The 16,955-nt window shown below is 35.0% G+C and overlaps 1 protein-coding gene across 3 annotated transcripts in view; it reads right to left on the bottom strand.

Moving 5' to 3' along the window:
- LOC129254450 (LIM domain kinase 1-like) overlaps positions 1–16,955 on the bottom strand; it is a 54,002-nt gene that overhangs the window by 17,383 nt on the left and 19,664 nt on the right. For all 3 annotated transcript variants that reach the window (XM_064114933.1, XM_064114925.1, XM_054892916.2), the window contains 4 exons: positions 11,042–11,151; positions 9,930–10,142; positions 5,938–6,031; positions 4,827–5,107 (listed from right to left, as the gene is read on the bottom strand). In XM_064114933.1, coding sequence (XP_063971003.1) covers positions 4,827–5,107; positions 5,938–6,031; positions 9,930–10,142; positions 11,042–11,151 — 698 coding nt within the window. The remainder of the gene's footprint in view (positions 1–4,826; positions 5,108–5,937; positions 6,032–9,929; positions 10,143–11,041; positions 11,152–16,955) is intronic.

Raw genomic sequence — 16,955 nt, 5'->3', positions numbered from 1 at the left:
TTCTCCTTAAAACCATTATAATGTCATGTCAGGAGAAAGGGAGAAGGAAATGGACTTGATATATTATTTCCTCTCTGTTTATACACCCATGAGAAGAATATATATCGGTATTAGGCTGTCACACCCAGACATTTAACAAGCATAAGCCGACATACATGTAAATGTACTGTAATTTAATGGATTGAGTGATTGACAATACGGAGCGCCACATATTGGTTACAGTGGACAGGCCCAAATTCGCAATGCTTCATGGGAAAAAGTCGACACCTATGTTGAGTGCGCTAGTGCAGCGCATGCAGGCGATTATGCTGTTTACCAGGGTCCAGGAGGTGGCCGAAGAGAAATTTCACGCTGCATATTAATACAAATTTTAGACCGTTCTCCGTGAATTCTTCCTCCGCTTTTGCAAAACGTTTTTTTTATTTTTGAAGCATCACAGTCACACTAGCACTGTGCGCTGCCTGCGCACGATGTCGACCCCAATGTTAGAAACTGGCCTGTCCGCAGCAACTGATTGATGGCGCACCGTATTGTGAATCCATTGAATTGTGGCAAGCTGTTTTCTGCTTTCATTCAATCTCTTGACATCAAGTATACAAATTTGAATGTTTATGAGTCCAATAGATCATTCATTTCATCTTTCTGTCCAGCGCACAAATGAAAATAACATTCATTATTTGGTTCATATGACACCTAAAAATATATTCTTTTTAGTGCGAGCTCGGTCTGTTGATTGTCGAGTACATACAACAAGCGCCCTGCAAACATGAGTGGTTTTACTGATGGTGCCTGCAGTCTCGGTGCGTGCGTGCAATGGACAAAATCGTATGGATCCAAAATTGCATGGTTGATAACGTCATTGTAAAATGGGCTGAATGATCGATATCAAACAACCAATCAAATGACAAGGATCTATCTCCGTGTCATATAACATTTTTAAAATCAAGCATTCCATTTTCGATGCATTTTGTTAACAAATAATATCAAATATCCAACTTCTCAATATATGAAGAATCATTTTGGTTGTTAACACAGGTTGATTTTCAATATCAAGAAATTCTCCTATTGTTCCATTTCTTGATAGAATTTAGAAAGCATTCCATTCTTGATAGATTTACATTTTGTTAACAACACAAAATATCAAATATATAGATTCTCAATACAGTATAGAATCATATTTTTATGAATAACAAAAGGTGTTTTTTAATAGGCCTATATCAAGAAATTGGATTAAGGAAATGGCCTGCCATAGCCTACATATGTATGTTGCAATACGCTGGCTAAAACATTTGGGTGTGACAACCCCTTAATTAACAATGCTATATAGTTAGAACAAAAATAACCTTAAAACCTCATAGTTGCTTTCCAAATAATCTACTATCTGTTTGCGCAAGTATTCCATTTCCTTTTCTTAATCTCACTCATTTATAGTTGGCACACATCAATCACTTGCGGCTGGTAAGATATGCCATTTTGTATCAATTCTCAAATAAAGGAGAAAGATGGATTCAACTGGTGCTAACACATGAACAGAATGATCAAAGATTTGCACTAGGCTCTGAGTTTCTGTATTCGGAGCTAAGTGCTAAGGCTTCCTTATTACTGGGTAAGAGTTAATAAATATTCATTGGAAAATATAATTTTAATTAAAATCAAAATTTATTTCATATTGTCATGTAATCGCTAAAAAAAACATGAAATAGTGAACTGAAAACTGCAAGGGAAAAAGAATATCACATTGGGACACAAATCACAAATAAATAAAAACACCAGAAACTTGTTTACTAATTTATGCAATACACACAAATTTTATAACCACAAAAACGGGCACATTTTCTCGCCAATACTTGTTTGTTCAATATAATGCTTCTTCAAATAATACTCCAAATGCATCGTTTTCATTTTGTGTGATTCTAATATCTTTCAATGATAAATTTTAACCCATATGACCTTTGACCTTTTACTGGCTTACAACAGACCATGTGTTTTATCCTATTTATAGCTCTATAAAAAACCAAACTAACCCTGGAATTATAATCATCAATTTCAATATAGGGCAGGGAACTTAAATAGGAGAATCAAATAGGGTATTTCTAAACTAGGGGTATTTCCAAACTGCCTAACCTCGGATTTTCAACATCAGTATCAAATACAGTGTTGGGGAATTAAAAAGGGTATTTCCAAACTCAATTTGATATTAAAGGAAGTCAAAAACATCTGTGTAGAAGGTTTAACTCTCAAAGCCAGCATGCTGATCGCATGGGTGTGTGGAAATATGACTCAAATGAGAGTGAAACCAACCAACTATAAGAGCATGATAAAATGAAATAGCCAAAAGCCACAAAAAGAAATAAAAAAATCAATACATTACAGAAATTCTGACATTTGATTCTAATTCTATATCAAGTTTTTTTTTCCTATGAGAAATTGTAGTATTGGTGATTTATTCATAGACCAAAGGGAAGATGAACTTTTCCCAAAGTACTGATTCAGAAATACATGTATAGTAGTGAGAGAAGGGAGAGAGAGGGAGATAGGATTTTTTTTCTCTATAATTCTATGGCAAACTTTTTTATCCATTATTCTTCCTGAAACTCGAGTCAACATTTCTCATCACCGGTAAACTTTTTTAAAAGCATAAACAATGACTACTTATTTCCTACTCTTCATGTACATATACAACAACAAACTAAATCCTACTGTACAAGTCAAAGATGAAGTGACCAAGCACTGACGCAGCAAACAAAATCCATCTGAAGTTACGGACCGTTAATCACGTTTCTATCTATACCAGGACTCCATTCGAAACTAATCTCTCATCCGCTACTTCCTATTAGTCTATATATTCCACTCACTTCCTTTCCGGTGGCTTATTCTAGCCAGGTTCCTGTTGATCTAGTGTGAGGTTTGTATACCGATATCATTGCCAAGTGGTGTGTATGATTCATGGTGATTGAAGGTTTAGGGTAAGCCTAAATAATAACTCACTAGAAGTCTGTAAAGTCATAATCTAAACATTCTACTTACAACCAGCTTTATGCAATTGAGGAACTTGCAGTTGAATAAACATACAAACTTATAGTTTCAAAATAATCTGTGAAAGCGGTAGCTTTGATGATGACTATGACAATGATGCTATGATGATAATGATGATGATAATAATGATGAAAATGAATAATATCATTACTATGTGGTTGGGGGGGTGATTTCACAAAAAGAAAATTAACAACATTCTATTCAATCAACAAGTCAGGTGTGTTGCCCCCACCTCCCCCCTCCCCCCCGTGGCGGGTATGTGCCGCGGAGAGGACCCCCCATTTTTACACTCAAATTTCTGTTCCAAAGCATAGCATTTTTTTGTAATTGAGAAAACGAACAAAGAAAGCTGTTCCAATGCATAGCATTTTAATACTTGTTATCGAGAAAAAAACAAGACATCCATTCCAATGCATCGCATATTTTTCGTTACGCCATTCTGGCTGCATTGATCTGCTACAATGAGCTGCATTTTTGATGAAAAGTGGCCCGCAGAGTGCTGTCCGACCATCGCCTCTGCACGAGCGCACCCATGCCACCGGGCTAGCTGCATGCACGTATGCCTGTTCCGTAGGGATGCATACACACTCACTGGCAGATGAAACATTCCAAGGGCTCCCATTTTCACAAATTGGATGTTCCGAAGACCCTCCTTTTTACAATAAGCCCGTTCCAAAATCTCAGTTTTTTGTCTCGCCCGCGGCACATACCTACCACTTTTGTGATTGAGTGACACCCCCCCCCCCCCCCCCCCCCCCCCCGTTGCCCCATGCTGGTATGTCTGTAAATATTTACATTTTGTCACAAAAAAAATATATATATATATCAGTCTAAATCTACTCCTTTTTAATAATAATCCGCTTTTATATAGCGCTTTACATCGGAGCGACGTGTCTAAGCACTTTACAGATATATTATTACCCCCGTCATCGGATTCATTCAGTCATTCCCGCATACAATGTGTACACATCCTCCACTCCCTGGAGAGTGTTCCAGTCAGTTGATGCTGGTGAGGCGCACACAGTACTGGACAAGCTACAATGATTTAGCACCTGGGTCCAGAGTGGCAAAGTGTGGATTAACGCCCTGCCAAAGGACGCCAGACCATGGTGGGATTCAAACAAATGACCCTCTGTTTACAAGGCGAGAGTCAGAACCACTACACCACGGCTCCTCCATAATTGGAAAACCCTTTTCTCTTTCTTAGTATTAAAGCATGTATATTTTTTTTCAACTTCTTCCACTGGAAACTTCATTTTCTGATTTTCTTTAATATGAATTCATCATTTCACCTTGATTTTATTGACATATGTCCTCCTAGTTTTGCAATCTATTTTCTCTTGTAAAGGGATAAGCATTAATAAATTTAAGATACCGTAATATGTCAAGCACCTTATTTTATTAATATTTTCGTATCAATCACATCAACTCTAGGTTGTGTTACCTGTTCATACTTTAGTTGAAGTATTTTTGTGTAAATATTTTATACATTGATTTTTATCCCAAGGCCCTTGAGGACAGCAGTTTGTAAAACCGATAAGGCAACATGATTAAATACAACTGAAAATGAATGAACGAGTGAATGAATGAATGAATGAATGAAGGAATGAATGAATGAATGAAGGAATGAATGAATGAATTAATCAATCAATCAATCAATCAATCAATCAATCAATCAATCAATCAATCAATCAATCAATCAATCAATCAATCAATCAATCATTCAATCAATCAATCAATAAATAAAACAATGAATGAATGAATAAATAAATAAATAAATAAATACTCACCCTTTAGGTGCTGAGCCATGCCTGTCTAGCTTTATATGTCTCCTGTCATAGCTGAACATACCTAACCGTCCTTTCTCACCGGGTGAACCATCAGATAATGAAGTATGAACATTGTTATTAAAGGAAGGAAACTCGGGTGCATTGGAGGTGGATGGTGAGTTACTCTCTTCGCTGCTGGATCGACTAAAGATCTCGCAGACATCGGGGATTGGATCCGAGGATGGACCGTGTTCGACCGTGAGGCGGAGCTGGGACGTTCTTTGGCACAGTATCCTGTCGATCTATACAGAAACACAAAAGAATTACACTAGATATATATGTAGATGATTACGGTGGGTGTCTTATGAAGTTATGCACAACTTGACAAATGACCGATGACCCTTCCTTGGGCACTAAATTACATTCTCAATCTTTTTTATTCCAATCAACCACAAATGACATTGGATCTTCATTGATTAAAAATCACAATTTTAACAAGGATCTGCATGGAAGATTCAATATTTACAGTATTTAGTGTTAAGGAAATGCAGAAGTGGTGCTAAGTGGTAGTTTGGTGGTGGTAGTAGTAGTAGTAGTGTTGTTGTTGTTGTTGTTGTAGTAGTAGTAGTTGTAGTAGTAGTAGTAGTAGTAGTAGTAGTAGTAGTAGCAGCAGCAGCAGCAGCAGCAGCAGCAGCAGCAGCAGCAGCAGCAGCAGCAACAGCAGCAGCAGCAGCAGTAGTAGCAGTAAAGTAGTAGAAGTAGTAGTAGTGGTAGTAGTAGTAGTAATATTAGTGAAAGTAGTAGTAGAAGTAGCAGTAGTAGTAGCAGCAGCAGCAGCAGCAGCAGCAGTAGTAGCAGTAAAGTAGTAGAAGTAGTAGTAGTGGTAGTAGTAGTAGTGGTAGCAGTAGTAGTAGTAGTAGTAGTAGTAGTAGTAGTAGTAGTAGTAGTAGTAGTAGTAGTAGTAGTAGTAGTAGCAGTAGCAGTAGCAGTAGCAGTAGCAGTAGCAGTAGCAGTAGTAGTAGTAGTAGTAGTAGTAGTAGTAGTAGTAATTATAGTAATAGTAGCAGTAGAAGTAGTAGTAGTAGCAGTAGTGTAGTAGTTATTGTACAACTAGGATTTTAAGGGATAATACCTCTGATATATTATGATCTGTGACAGGTGTACCATTTACTTCTAGAATCCTATCCCCAACTTCAAGAGAAAGTGTTTCAGGTGTCGTCTCTAAGCTGTATAAAGAGTAACAAAAAGAAAACAAGCTTGATAGTTGAGTTGATTCATCAAATGAAATGGCTTCCATATACCTTCTATGTAGGAGTAAGAAAAACCAAATGTCACTCACAATAAATCCTTAGGCAAATTTGTCTGTAATATAAAGCTTAGAGTGGTTGCTTAGGTCAAAATTTAAAACACTCAATTTACTAAAGATGTAATTCCCTGCTTTAAAGGACAAGTTCACCCCAGAAAAATTTTGATTTGAATAAATAGAGAAAAATCAAACTAGCATAACCCTGAAAATTTCATCAAAATCGGATGTAAAATAAGAAAGTTACGGCATTTTTAAGTTTCCCTTATTTTTCACAAAACAGTGATATGCACAACTCAGTGACATGCAAATGAGTCAGTCGATGATGTCCATCACTCACTATTTCTTTTGTATTTTATTGTCTGAATTATACAATATTTCATTTTTTTATAATTTGACAATACTTGACTGAACCATAATAATATTAAACAATGCTAATTCCACGTGTTCAGGGAGGAATTAATCGTTGTTTCACTTGACAATGAGGAGAAAATTAGAATATTTCATATAATAAAATACAAAAGAAATAGTGAGTGGATGACGTCATCAGTCTCCTCATTTGCATACCAACCAGGATGTGCATTTAACTGTTTTGTGAAATTAAGCGAAATTTTAAAATGTCATAACTTTCTTATTTTACATCCGATTTTGATGAAATTTTCAGTGTTATGCTTGTTGGATTTTTCTCTTTTTATTCAAATCAACTTTTTGTTGGGGTGGACTTGTCCTTTAAAAGTATGAAGCTATGAAACTCTACACAAAAAATTATACATTGTACATAAAATATTAAAGATTATTATTTCTTACAAACTACATCTATCCATCCATCCATCCATCCAAACTTGTATCCATGTTTCATGCTTGAGCCTTAACTTAAACCTCTGTTTTCCTTTATTCCATATAAGTCGATCTTGCCTTCAGATTTTACATAATCAATTTTGACCAAAGAACAATTCTTTTCAAAAGTTCTGTAAAACAGAAAAGAAACTGGCTACATAAGGGTTTTGACACAACAAGTAATTGGGGTTAGAAATAATTAGTCAGGATGCCCAATACCAGTAATCAAGTAACACAAACTTTTATAGATGAGACAATGTTTTTTCTGTCCTATTAATTACAAAACCATCTATACATACAAAGGTTTCCTTTTTTTCAAATTAGCAAGATACTTTTTTGCAAGGGGAAATGGTTAAGTCTTAATAGGTGGCGTTGATGGTTGATCTTTTTCCTTTTCTGATAGAATACGTCAAACTCTTAAACGATAAACAGCAGCTGTTATTTTATGTAATTAGCAGTTCTGCCTGTATAGGCCGTTTGGAATGAAATTATGAAATTTGATAATGAGCCCACTGTCTGTGTTATTTGATTTACATGAAAAGATGGCTAATTAATGCATCAACTTTATCAACAAGCATGAAATTAGTGGTCTGTGACAAAAGCGCACATTTATCATTGGAATCTTTCTCAATAGACACATTGAATATCAAGCAAAAGTGAATAAAATGTGCATGAACCATTGTTTCACACCATTTTCAAAACCACTTATGTGAGTGATTTCGGGCCAATTTTTGGTCAAAATCTAATGAAAGATAATTACACCTCATACACGATATTATTCTTTCAATGAAGTTTCAGTTTCAAATTTCAATGTCATCAGGGATATTATGCAGCCACCATCCCCTTCTCCCACTACTTTCCCCCACTTTCAGTTGTTAGATGTAGTACAAATGCACAAACACACACACACACACACACAATGGCAAAATGAAGGACACTGATGATATGAAAGAGGTTCATCATGGCGATGGATGAAGTAGAAGAAATAATTGGTTGTCTCATGACGGATCAAATACATAAATACATACATTTCTAACACATACACAAGAACTTTTGTGTTAGTAGGAATCTGGGCAACTGGGGAGTACATGAAATTACTATACAACTGAGGACATCTTTTCGTTGTGAATCAAAGGCTTTTCACCGGTACTCTATTTAAGCATGATATGATTCCGTACTGCTTATGAACCAAGGTCCTTGATTTGCTGTGTGTCCTCATTATAAATGTGAATTTCATGTGTAAGTCTTAGGTTGCCAGTGTTATTAGTTGTACTCACATGCTCCCACACACAATTGTAAATGATTACTATTGATGTAAGTAATTTAGGAAGAAATCAAATGCAAACACAGCAAAACAAAAATTGAACCTTGTTGCAAGATATTGTACATAAACACATGTGTAGTATGTCAATTGCTTTATAACTAATAAAGAAGGGTAACATAAAACACACTTGTCGAAACGTCGAGATTGGGTGGTCCTTTTCAGGACCAACATATGCCCAAGAAAGAATACATGGTGTACCGTGAAACCTACTACACTACGGTAACATAAAAACTCACCTAAACTACCACTGGGGTAGATTTGACTGTAAAATATAATTACCGTAGCGAGACCTGCGATAGATCCCGGGGCATTAACCAAGACATGGTAGAGGAAATTTAATTAGGAATCATTATTGATGAGATTGGTGGAATGACGAAAGGAACCAACACGCACACCTTATAGGAAGCAATACAGGAGGCTATTCATTAGGTGTAGGAAATACAACCCACACAGTATAATAGAATAATAACGATATTTAGTTCCTAGAAACGCAGAAGATCGTATACTCTTTATGCGTTTATAAAGTTTGTTTTAATTTTGCAATAAGGCTATATATCATGCTTCTAAAAAGGTATGTTTTTAACAGATTTGAATCAATTGTACATGTAGAAGTCTGTTATAACACAGAGAAGGTTTAAAGTTGTTCCCCTTGACTTATTGTACAAACACAACACAAAAAACGATAAAATTACACATAGTCAAAGTACATATGGTGTAAAAGGGTATGGAGGCTGATGGGGGCACTGGGGAAATAGTGTATAATGATCTAGAGAGTTTGTTACTTTCTTTCAACAAAAGATGAAAAATATTACAATATCATGTGCTATTTGTCTCTTGCTAGGGATATATGCAACTATTAGTTAATGAAACAAGACCCTTTTAAACTGCGCATCAAGTGTGAATAGGTTTCTGTCTATTAATTGTCCGGTACTTAAGATATTGACACCTTGAGGAAATTGCATTATTGATGTTTAATGCAGAGCACTGAGCACTCACCCACCCCCTGTCTAGTTTGTATCTTTCTCTCTCTCTCTCTCTCTCTCTGTTTTTCTGTCTCTCTCACTCTCACACATCTCCTGAAAGACCTTGCAGAACCTCTTTATTACTCTCTCCAGGTCCTTTCATACCCACTCAATCACAAGAATACCTGTAAATTATGAAAACTTATATTTATTTCACGTGTTCAAATTGACATGAACAAGATAATGTTCCTGTAGTTAGAATCAAGCAAACGTAGACAACTATTTATATACTTTAATTTATGTACTTTATTTCATGTACTTAACTTTTAAAAAGGTTTTTATTTATCTATGATATTTATTCATTGTATTTTTTGAAAGTGTAAGCTTGATTGTTTTGTATATATGTAATCTATTTGTATTTATGTTTCTTTGATCAATTGTATGTAAAAAAAATATATCTAAAGTTCTCTCAATTTCCCAATTAAAACTATAAAACACTATGTGTCCTGACTCTTTCCTTCAAAAGTTCTTGCATTTTTTAAAAGTAACTCCTATTACTTGTGAGCATTCTCTTTCTGGGGTTTTATGGGTACTTTGCTTTTCCTGATCTGGGTAAAATTCCCCAATAGACAATACCGGTTGACAGAGAAGATATGAAAGCCCCCTCATCACCCTGTCCACCTTATAATCCTACTCACTCAGATATACAGATACTCTTGCCCGGAGCAGTTCCATCTTCACTCGAGCTTGATTCCTTGCCCTGAATTTCTTCTAGCGACAGCGAGAATCTTTTCTGTCCCTCTGGCGTCGGTGGTATGTTGATCAGCTGCACGGTGTGTGCTGGCTTTTTCTTCTTCCTAGTGCTTCTCTTCTCCCTTTGCAGGACAGTCAACTTTTTGTAGCACTGGCCACTGAGCATGAAACAAACAAAAATATGTATACTGACTACCCTGTTAAAAGACATGCCTTGACTGATCAAGCACCAGTTCAAGGGGAGCCTTGCTCCAGCCAAGGTTAATAACATGCAAAAATATAATCATCTTAAACAAGCCTAAAGTATGAACTTGTATAATAAACTGCAAGGGTACACATTTCAACAGTAAAATACATTAAAAAACAACAAAAAAGCAGTACTACTGGCTTTAAATATCCCATCCTGTCACATGTATAGATCACTGGATTGTATTTTTTTACTGTTTCAAACCATAAATAAAAAAAATTCAGATGAAAAGGTCAAAATAATTATTTTCATTTTAGCCCATCCAAGACAATAACGATTACTTCCCAATTTAATAATTACAGACCTACATTCCCTTATAAGGATAACAATCTGCGATGTAATACAGATCAGAGAACTCCAATCATAAACATATTCATTGAGAGAAAATAGAACAGCAAATCAAAACTTTATTGTTGCTGCTCGTTACGAGGTCAAAGCAATAAAAGCTGAACAATGCACATGGAATTCTGTTGTGACGCAAATAATAAAGGAGCACGCATAAAAACATATATAGTTGCAGAGTGATCTGGCAAAACATGCTATTTGCTCGGAAGACATATTGCAGGCCGTCTAGACAGAGGACAATATTGAAAGGTGTAAGAGGAAATCTCACCATTTCTTTCTTTTACCTGTTTATGTTTCATAAAAGTTTTAATTCATTTTTAATCAATCTGTAAAGATTATGACAAATTGAAATACATGTACATGCAACTGGACATGACATCGGCCAGTTTCATATTTAAAAAAAATGTTCTGGTGTACTTTTCTATATTGACATGCATGTGAAATGCAATGACCTTAAAGATTTACCAGTATAATTTTGATCTTTCCACCAAGGCGTAGTTGTCCCCATCTCCGATATAGGCCTGACATTTGGAGCAGACAAAGCAATCAGGATGAAACTTGTGTTCACCAGCAACCTAGGAGAGGGCAAAAATTTTATGGTGATAAGTAATGGTATCAAACTTTGAAAAAAAATAGATGTAATTTTGGATAATCAAATGTAGAACTTTGATATAAAGTTTGTTTTCGCAGTTTAAGTAAGAATCTCAATGACTTCAATACCGATATCCCAACTCTGCAAGTTCCCTACTTTGCATAGCACCTAGAATGTGCTTATTATTGTTTTGTGAAAATTAAGTTATAACCTGTTGGGGTGGACTTTCACCTTTACTTTGAGTAAAAAAAAATCCTCAGTTGCAAACTTGCAATTAGTTCTGGCCAAAGTCAGTCTATCTCTGGCTCTGTAATTTGCATTTGAAATCCTTTATCATTTATTAAAATGCATCCATTCCTTGTCAGAAAATATATCAAGTCAGACATAAATCAGATGAAGGTTTATGACTACCTCAATGAAACTCCTGCATTCATATCTCTTGATTTTAATCTCTAATGATAATTACAATAATCATAACAACAACAACACCACCACCACTAATAATAATAATAAAAAATGAAATTTATAAGGAGCCATGGAGATGCTCATCAAGGCACACATGGCGCCAAAAAAATGAACACAGAAATACTGTACTCAAATCATCGATAAAAAGAATTATAGGTAAGTTTTTAGTTTAATCTTAACTGTTATGACAGACTGGCTATCATGGATCTCTGTGTGAGGGAATTCCATAGCAATGGCCCTGCATACACGATAACAATTAAATCATAAATGACATCACCAAGTAATAAAATATTGACATTACAATTATAATTTTATGGATTAGATATCTCCCAGGTTAGACATAATTTCTGTAAAGTGGGAATACATGTATGTAGATAACTACATGTACTTCGTACCCTAGGGAAGGGGGCATTCATATTTATTTTGGTAAAGGTATCTTTGACGACCGGATCCCTTTTATTTTTTTAGAACCCTTTTTACTAATCTCTAGAGTCTAGATACTAAGTTTCACTCAGAAGCTGTTCAGCTCTACTCCAAAAGTGCAGCATTATCAAAGTACTTTTTTGTTTTTACTTTATGATCAGTTCCGTTCCATAGACCCTGTATTTCACTCTGCCTAATGTATGGAGATCACATCTCATGACCTTGTATTTTACACTTTGTAGTCAGTTCTTTAGACCTTTTGCTTTACAGTATTTACTTCCTGCCCTTGGCCTATACAATTTAGATTGAATGAGAGGAAAACAAGCAGGTACCACACGGATCTACTGTAGGTCGCTATAACCACCAATCAAGTTCAATGATAACACAGAAAATTTGAATTCTCACAACCTTCACTTTTAGTAACTGTGCAGCAAAAAACTAATTCTTTCATTCACAAGGTTGATGATGATTAATAGAAAGCGAGAGATTAAGAGAGTGGGAAGTAATGAGAACGGAAAGCATAAACGGTCAATGATCTATGAGCTGTCTACTCATTAGGGTTTCCCATGACATGGTTAGGATCCCTTTGTAACCTCTGTGCCATATTTATCCATACTGAAGTCAGTACTGCAAAGGTCTAATTTCTCAATATTTAAATTTGTCTAATTCATTTTTGTTTCATCAGAAAACAGAATATTTTTTAAAGAAACTTTAAGAATATGATAAAAAAAGGAAAATATTGTAAGCTTGCTGGTGCATAAAGGGTACATGTATATCTCTGGCCGGAAATTGAATCAGTTCCAAAACCTGAGTGATTGCATCTGATCAGTGAATGGCATCAAAGGGGAGGAGTCCAGTTTTAACCTCTCAGACTCAGACAATACAAATGTTGCATACTAGTATGCAGCTGTACTATGTGTTTTGCAGACTAATAGTGAATCACTCACATTTGCTTGTAGTGAATTCCTTCCAAAATGTGCTTTGTAATGTACATCAAATAGAAAAGGGATACCTTCTTCATCATTTTAACAAACAAATCACGGTTTGAATATCAATATTTGAAGGGCATGGTCACTTTTTTTTTGCAAGGGTACCTTTTCCATATTACATCACATTTATGCGAAAAATATAAAGGCCAAAAAAAGGCAAAGCAAATCTCAACGGCATACATGATAATTTTAAGGGTTACTCCAGGCTGTAAATAATATGAATTGAATAGATTATAAAGTAAAATCAGCCAAACAAAACACTGAAAAATCATCAAAATCAGACAATAACATAGTTAAAGTTAAGCATTATTTAAGTGAAATAGTTTCATCAAAATCAGACAATAACAAAGTTAAAGTTAAACATTATTTCAGTGAAACAGTTCTACAAATATACATGAGCAAGCTGATGGTGTCATATCCCCATTTATTCTTTTGTGTTTTATTAGATGAAATTATATTCATTCAAATTTTGTCCACCAGGAATGAAAAAAATGGACTGACAATTGATTAACTGTGTAAGATATACATTGCCGTATTAAACTTATTCTGTAATAAGTGAATTATCATATATACACATTTATCAAAACATGACAAAATTCTGATTTCAAGTAAAAACAGTAGAAAAAGCAAAGTGGGGACATGAAATCATCAGCCACCTATTGAATACCAACTCATGACAACGTTCATACATGTATTGTAGGCCTGTTTCACAAAATATTGCCAAATTTTAAATTTCATTAACTTCAATGTTATCAGAGTTTGATAACATCTCAGCATTCTGCTCAGTGCCTTTTATTCCATTTATTCAGATATAATGGTCAGGGTTTGGGTTGTCATGGGGTATTTGGTCAAGAATAATGTGATGAAACTGTTAGTATACCGGTATATAAGGTTTAGGGTTAAAGTTTTAGTTTGGTTTAAATGCTGATTTTTTAATAGGAGCAATAGTCATCACAGCAAATATCATGAATATAATATGCTGTGTTATGTTTACATGGAAGTGTTAGTCTTGTCATTTTCCTTTTTTGCCATTATTGTCTGATACAAAAGAAACATAGTGCACAAGTGTGATCCATGGCGATGATTTCCATTCATGAATTCAGATAGATATGTCAGGTATAAATTATCTTGGGAAAACACAAGAGGTTTCTACAAATTTCGGGAATATAATTCCAATTAAGTGGTTGCTAGACATCACTGCATTTTTAACGAATGGTTGTATTTCTTTTCTCCACATTGTCACTCAATGTTTATCAATACACCAGCTTTTTAAAATCTGCACCGGCACTCGATGCCATCAATCGAACAAACATTGATTCCACTCAGGCTTACTGTGAGTGTTAAGCTTGTGAGCAAGTACTAGTACTCTAGCTCCTTTCAGAATTACAGGTGAGCAGAAAAGCACATTCCAAAAAAAAAAATATTTTAGTAAAGAAAATATTTCTCAAACACCTTACCTGCTTCCAGAAAAAATAGCAGCACGACATAAAAAACATGGCCGCTATCCCAACACATAGCAAGAGAGGCAAACTTTAGGCAACAAGCCTTACTGCAAAATTGTATGCAACGTATGTATTTCCTGTATGGTGAATAATCCAATGTTTTATCCTATGATTCGAGTCAGGGTTGGGAGAGAGCCCCCATACTGCAGTTACTCACACTGACGGACTATCCTGAAGAATGATGATAAGACTGATAGTCTTGTGTTTACGTGTGCAAGGGGCTATCCTCGTACGAAGGGGGAGTATTTTTAGATCAGTGTGTAAAGCTAGTAATCATATTCGTGAACAATTTTCAAAATGCCTGGATTTTTACAGTCCAAGGTTGATTAGGCTTCGTCACCAGTTGTTAATACATTACAGTAAATAATGAAATAATAAATTGTGATATATACATGTAGAGGCCAACCAACCCCCAGGATACTGTATAATACAGAGTTAATTATCATTTATGATTATCACCTCAAGTCAGGTTATCAATAGAGCAGAGCTTCAATTTGAGTTCTATCAAGGAGATTGAAGCTTCCTGACTCAAACCAAGATTCTTTTTCTTTTTGTTATCAACCCCAATAGAGATACTTAGTAGTACAAGTTTAGGAGGACAAATGTTATACAGAAAGTGATTTCAAAACATTTTGAGTACCATGTTGCAAACACACACAAAAAAAAACCATAAAACACAATAAAGAACCCCTTAAACTGTTCTATTAACATTGCTAAATTGGGATATTCTCAAACGGTTATGTAATTTATTGATTTTGTATATTTTCTTGGTTGCCCTTCTTTTTTTTATCTGATTTGGAAAACACTTTGTTGGTACAGTTAAATCAATTGTGCATTTCACCATTTTAGAGACCCAAGTCCTGGGTGTTATAAAATGCATATGCCATGTTATTTGGTGTTCTATTAAAAACATATTGTGTTCTTTGGTGGATTATTCAAAAATCAATCGTAAATAGTCAAAATTTGAGAAAAACATCTATCGGCCTAAGTGTCCAGCAGACAAAAGGCTTGGTAAACATACATGGATATATGATGCTAAATGCATGTTTTTAAGTGGAATTTTGATTTGATTTTCATGATTTTTAACAATATTTTTAAATTTGGGGTGACTAAAAAAACTGCCTTTTTCATGCAATTCCATGAATTCTGTGAAAATTTTCTGCTTTCTATATCATGAAAAAATGCGGACTACATATTTTCTTGAATCTACTTGTAAAACTACTGTACATGTACAGTGAAAGATGCTTCATCAAAGACTATAAAGAAATTAATTCAGCCAAACTATTGACAAAACTCCTGGTGTAGCAAGCCTACAAAACAGGACCCTGCACCCCTTCACATCCCTCAACGGAATAAATAATCACATCTTGCTTCCTGACTGAAGAGAGGATGGGGCTACCTATTTTTAGGAGGGGGAATAAACTTCCACCAGCATGATGCCTGGGACCTCTTGAGAGTTACACTGAAATCAATTTTGTGTTTACATTTGAATTTAATCCAGATTATTTTGAAATTTTGGTCCTCTGTTCAGTGCATGTCACATATCCAATAGATGTAGTATACAAAGGTCGATAAAAAAAAACAGATATATAAAGTAGTTTAAAATATGAATAATTCTTAAATCATACTTTAACTTTGACCTGTTATTCGAATCCTTTTGTATTGTAAATCACTAAATTTTGCATGAATCATGTATACCTGAGTTAAAATAATTTCATTTGTTGATATGTTATCACCATTTTTTGTTTTGTTCTGTGTATTGTATCTACATGTGTGTAAACCAGTGAAAAAAGGAATTTCCTTTATGGACAATTTAAAGTTATTTTATTACAAAATGTATGCCTCCTATAAACAGTTTTGATCAGGAGGATATGAAATAAAAATGTTGTTTTAATGGACAATTTATCATCTGGATTGGGTGCCCAGTTGCCCACACAAGATTAATTATCTGCATATTTTATCTATTTTGATATCAAACCACCTCTCATGCAAAGAAAGGACTGAAAGTGGTCAAAAGGCCATAAATATTAAAGAGAGAGAGAGAGAGAGGATGCTAGATATAATTTAAAATGAAAGTTTTTATAGAGAATCAACGGATGCAAAAGCCACAACAGCAGGTTACAAACCAGAGCCAATCAGGGCCCCGTATCAAACACAAAGGTTAGCGATTAACCGTTAAATGAAATGGCCAATCAAGATCACCATTGCATGCACATTTTACTCAGTAGACCGACTAGGAACCAATCAGAATCGCTCTTTCAAATTAGTGATGAATCACTAACCCTTGTGAATACGGGGCCTTGGACTTCTTTTTAATCCATGGCATTTATGGTGAACTATCTAGGCCTTCACTCATAAGATTACCTTTTTTTACCAAAGAAACAAGTTCTTTTTCTTGCCTTGGCCAA

Source organism: Lytechinus pictus, chromosome 2 (assembly GCF_037042905.1).
Source record: "Lytechinus pictus isolate F3 Inbred chromosome 2, Lp3.0, whole genome shotgun sequence".
Classification (NCBI taxonomy): Eukaryota; Metazoa; Echinodermata; class Echinoidea; order Temnopleuroida; family Toxopneustidae; genus Lytechinus; species Lytechinus pictus.
This window is presented reverse-complemented; position numbering and strand designations above follow the sequence as displayed.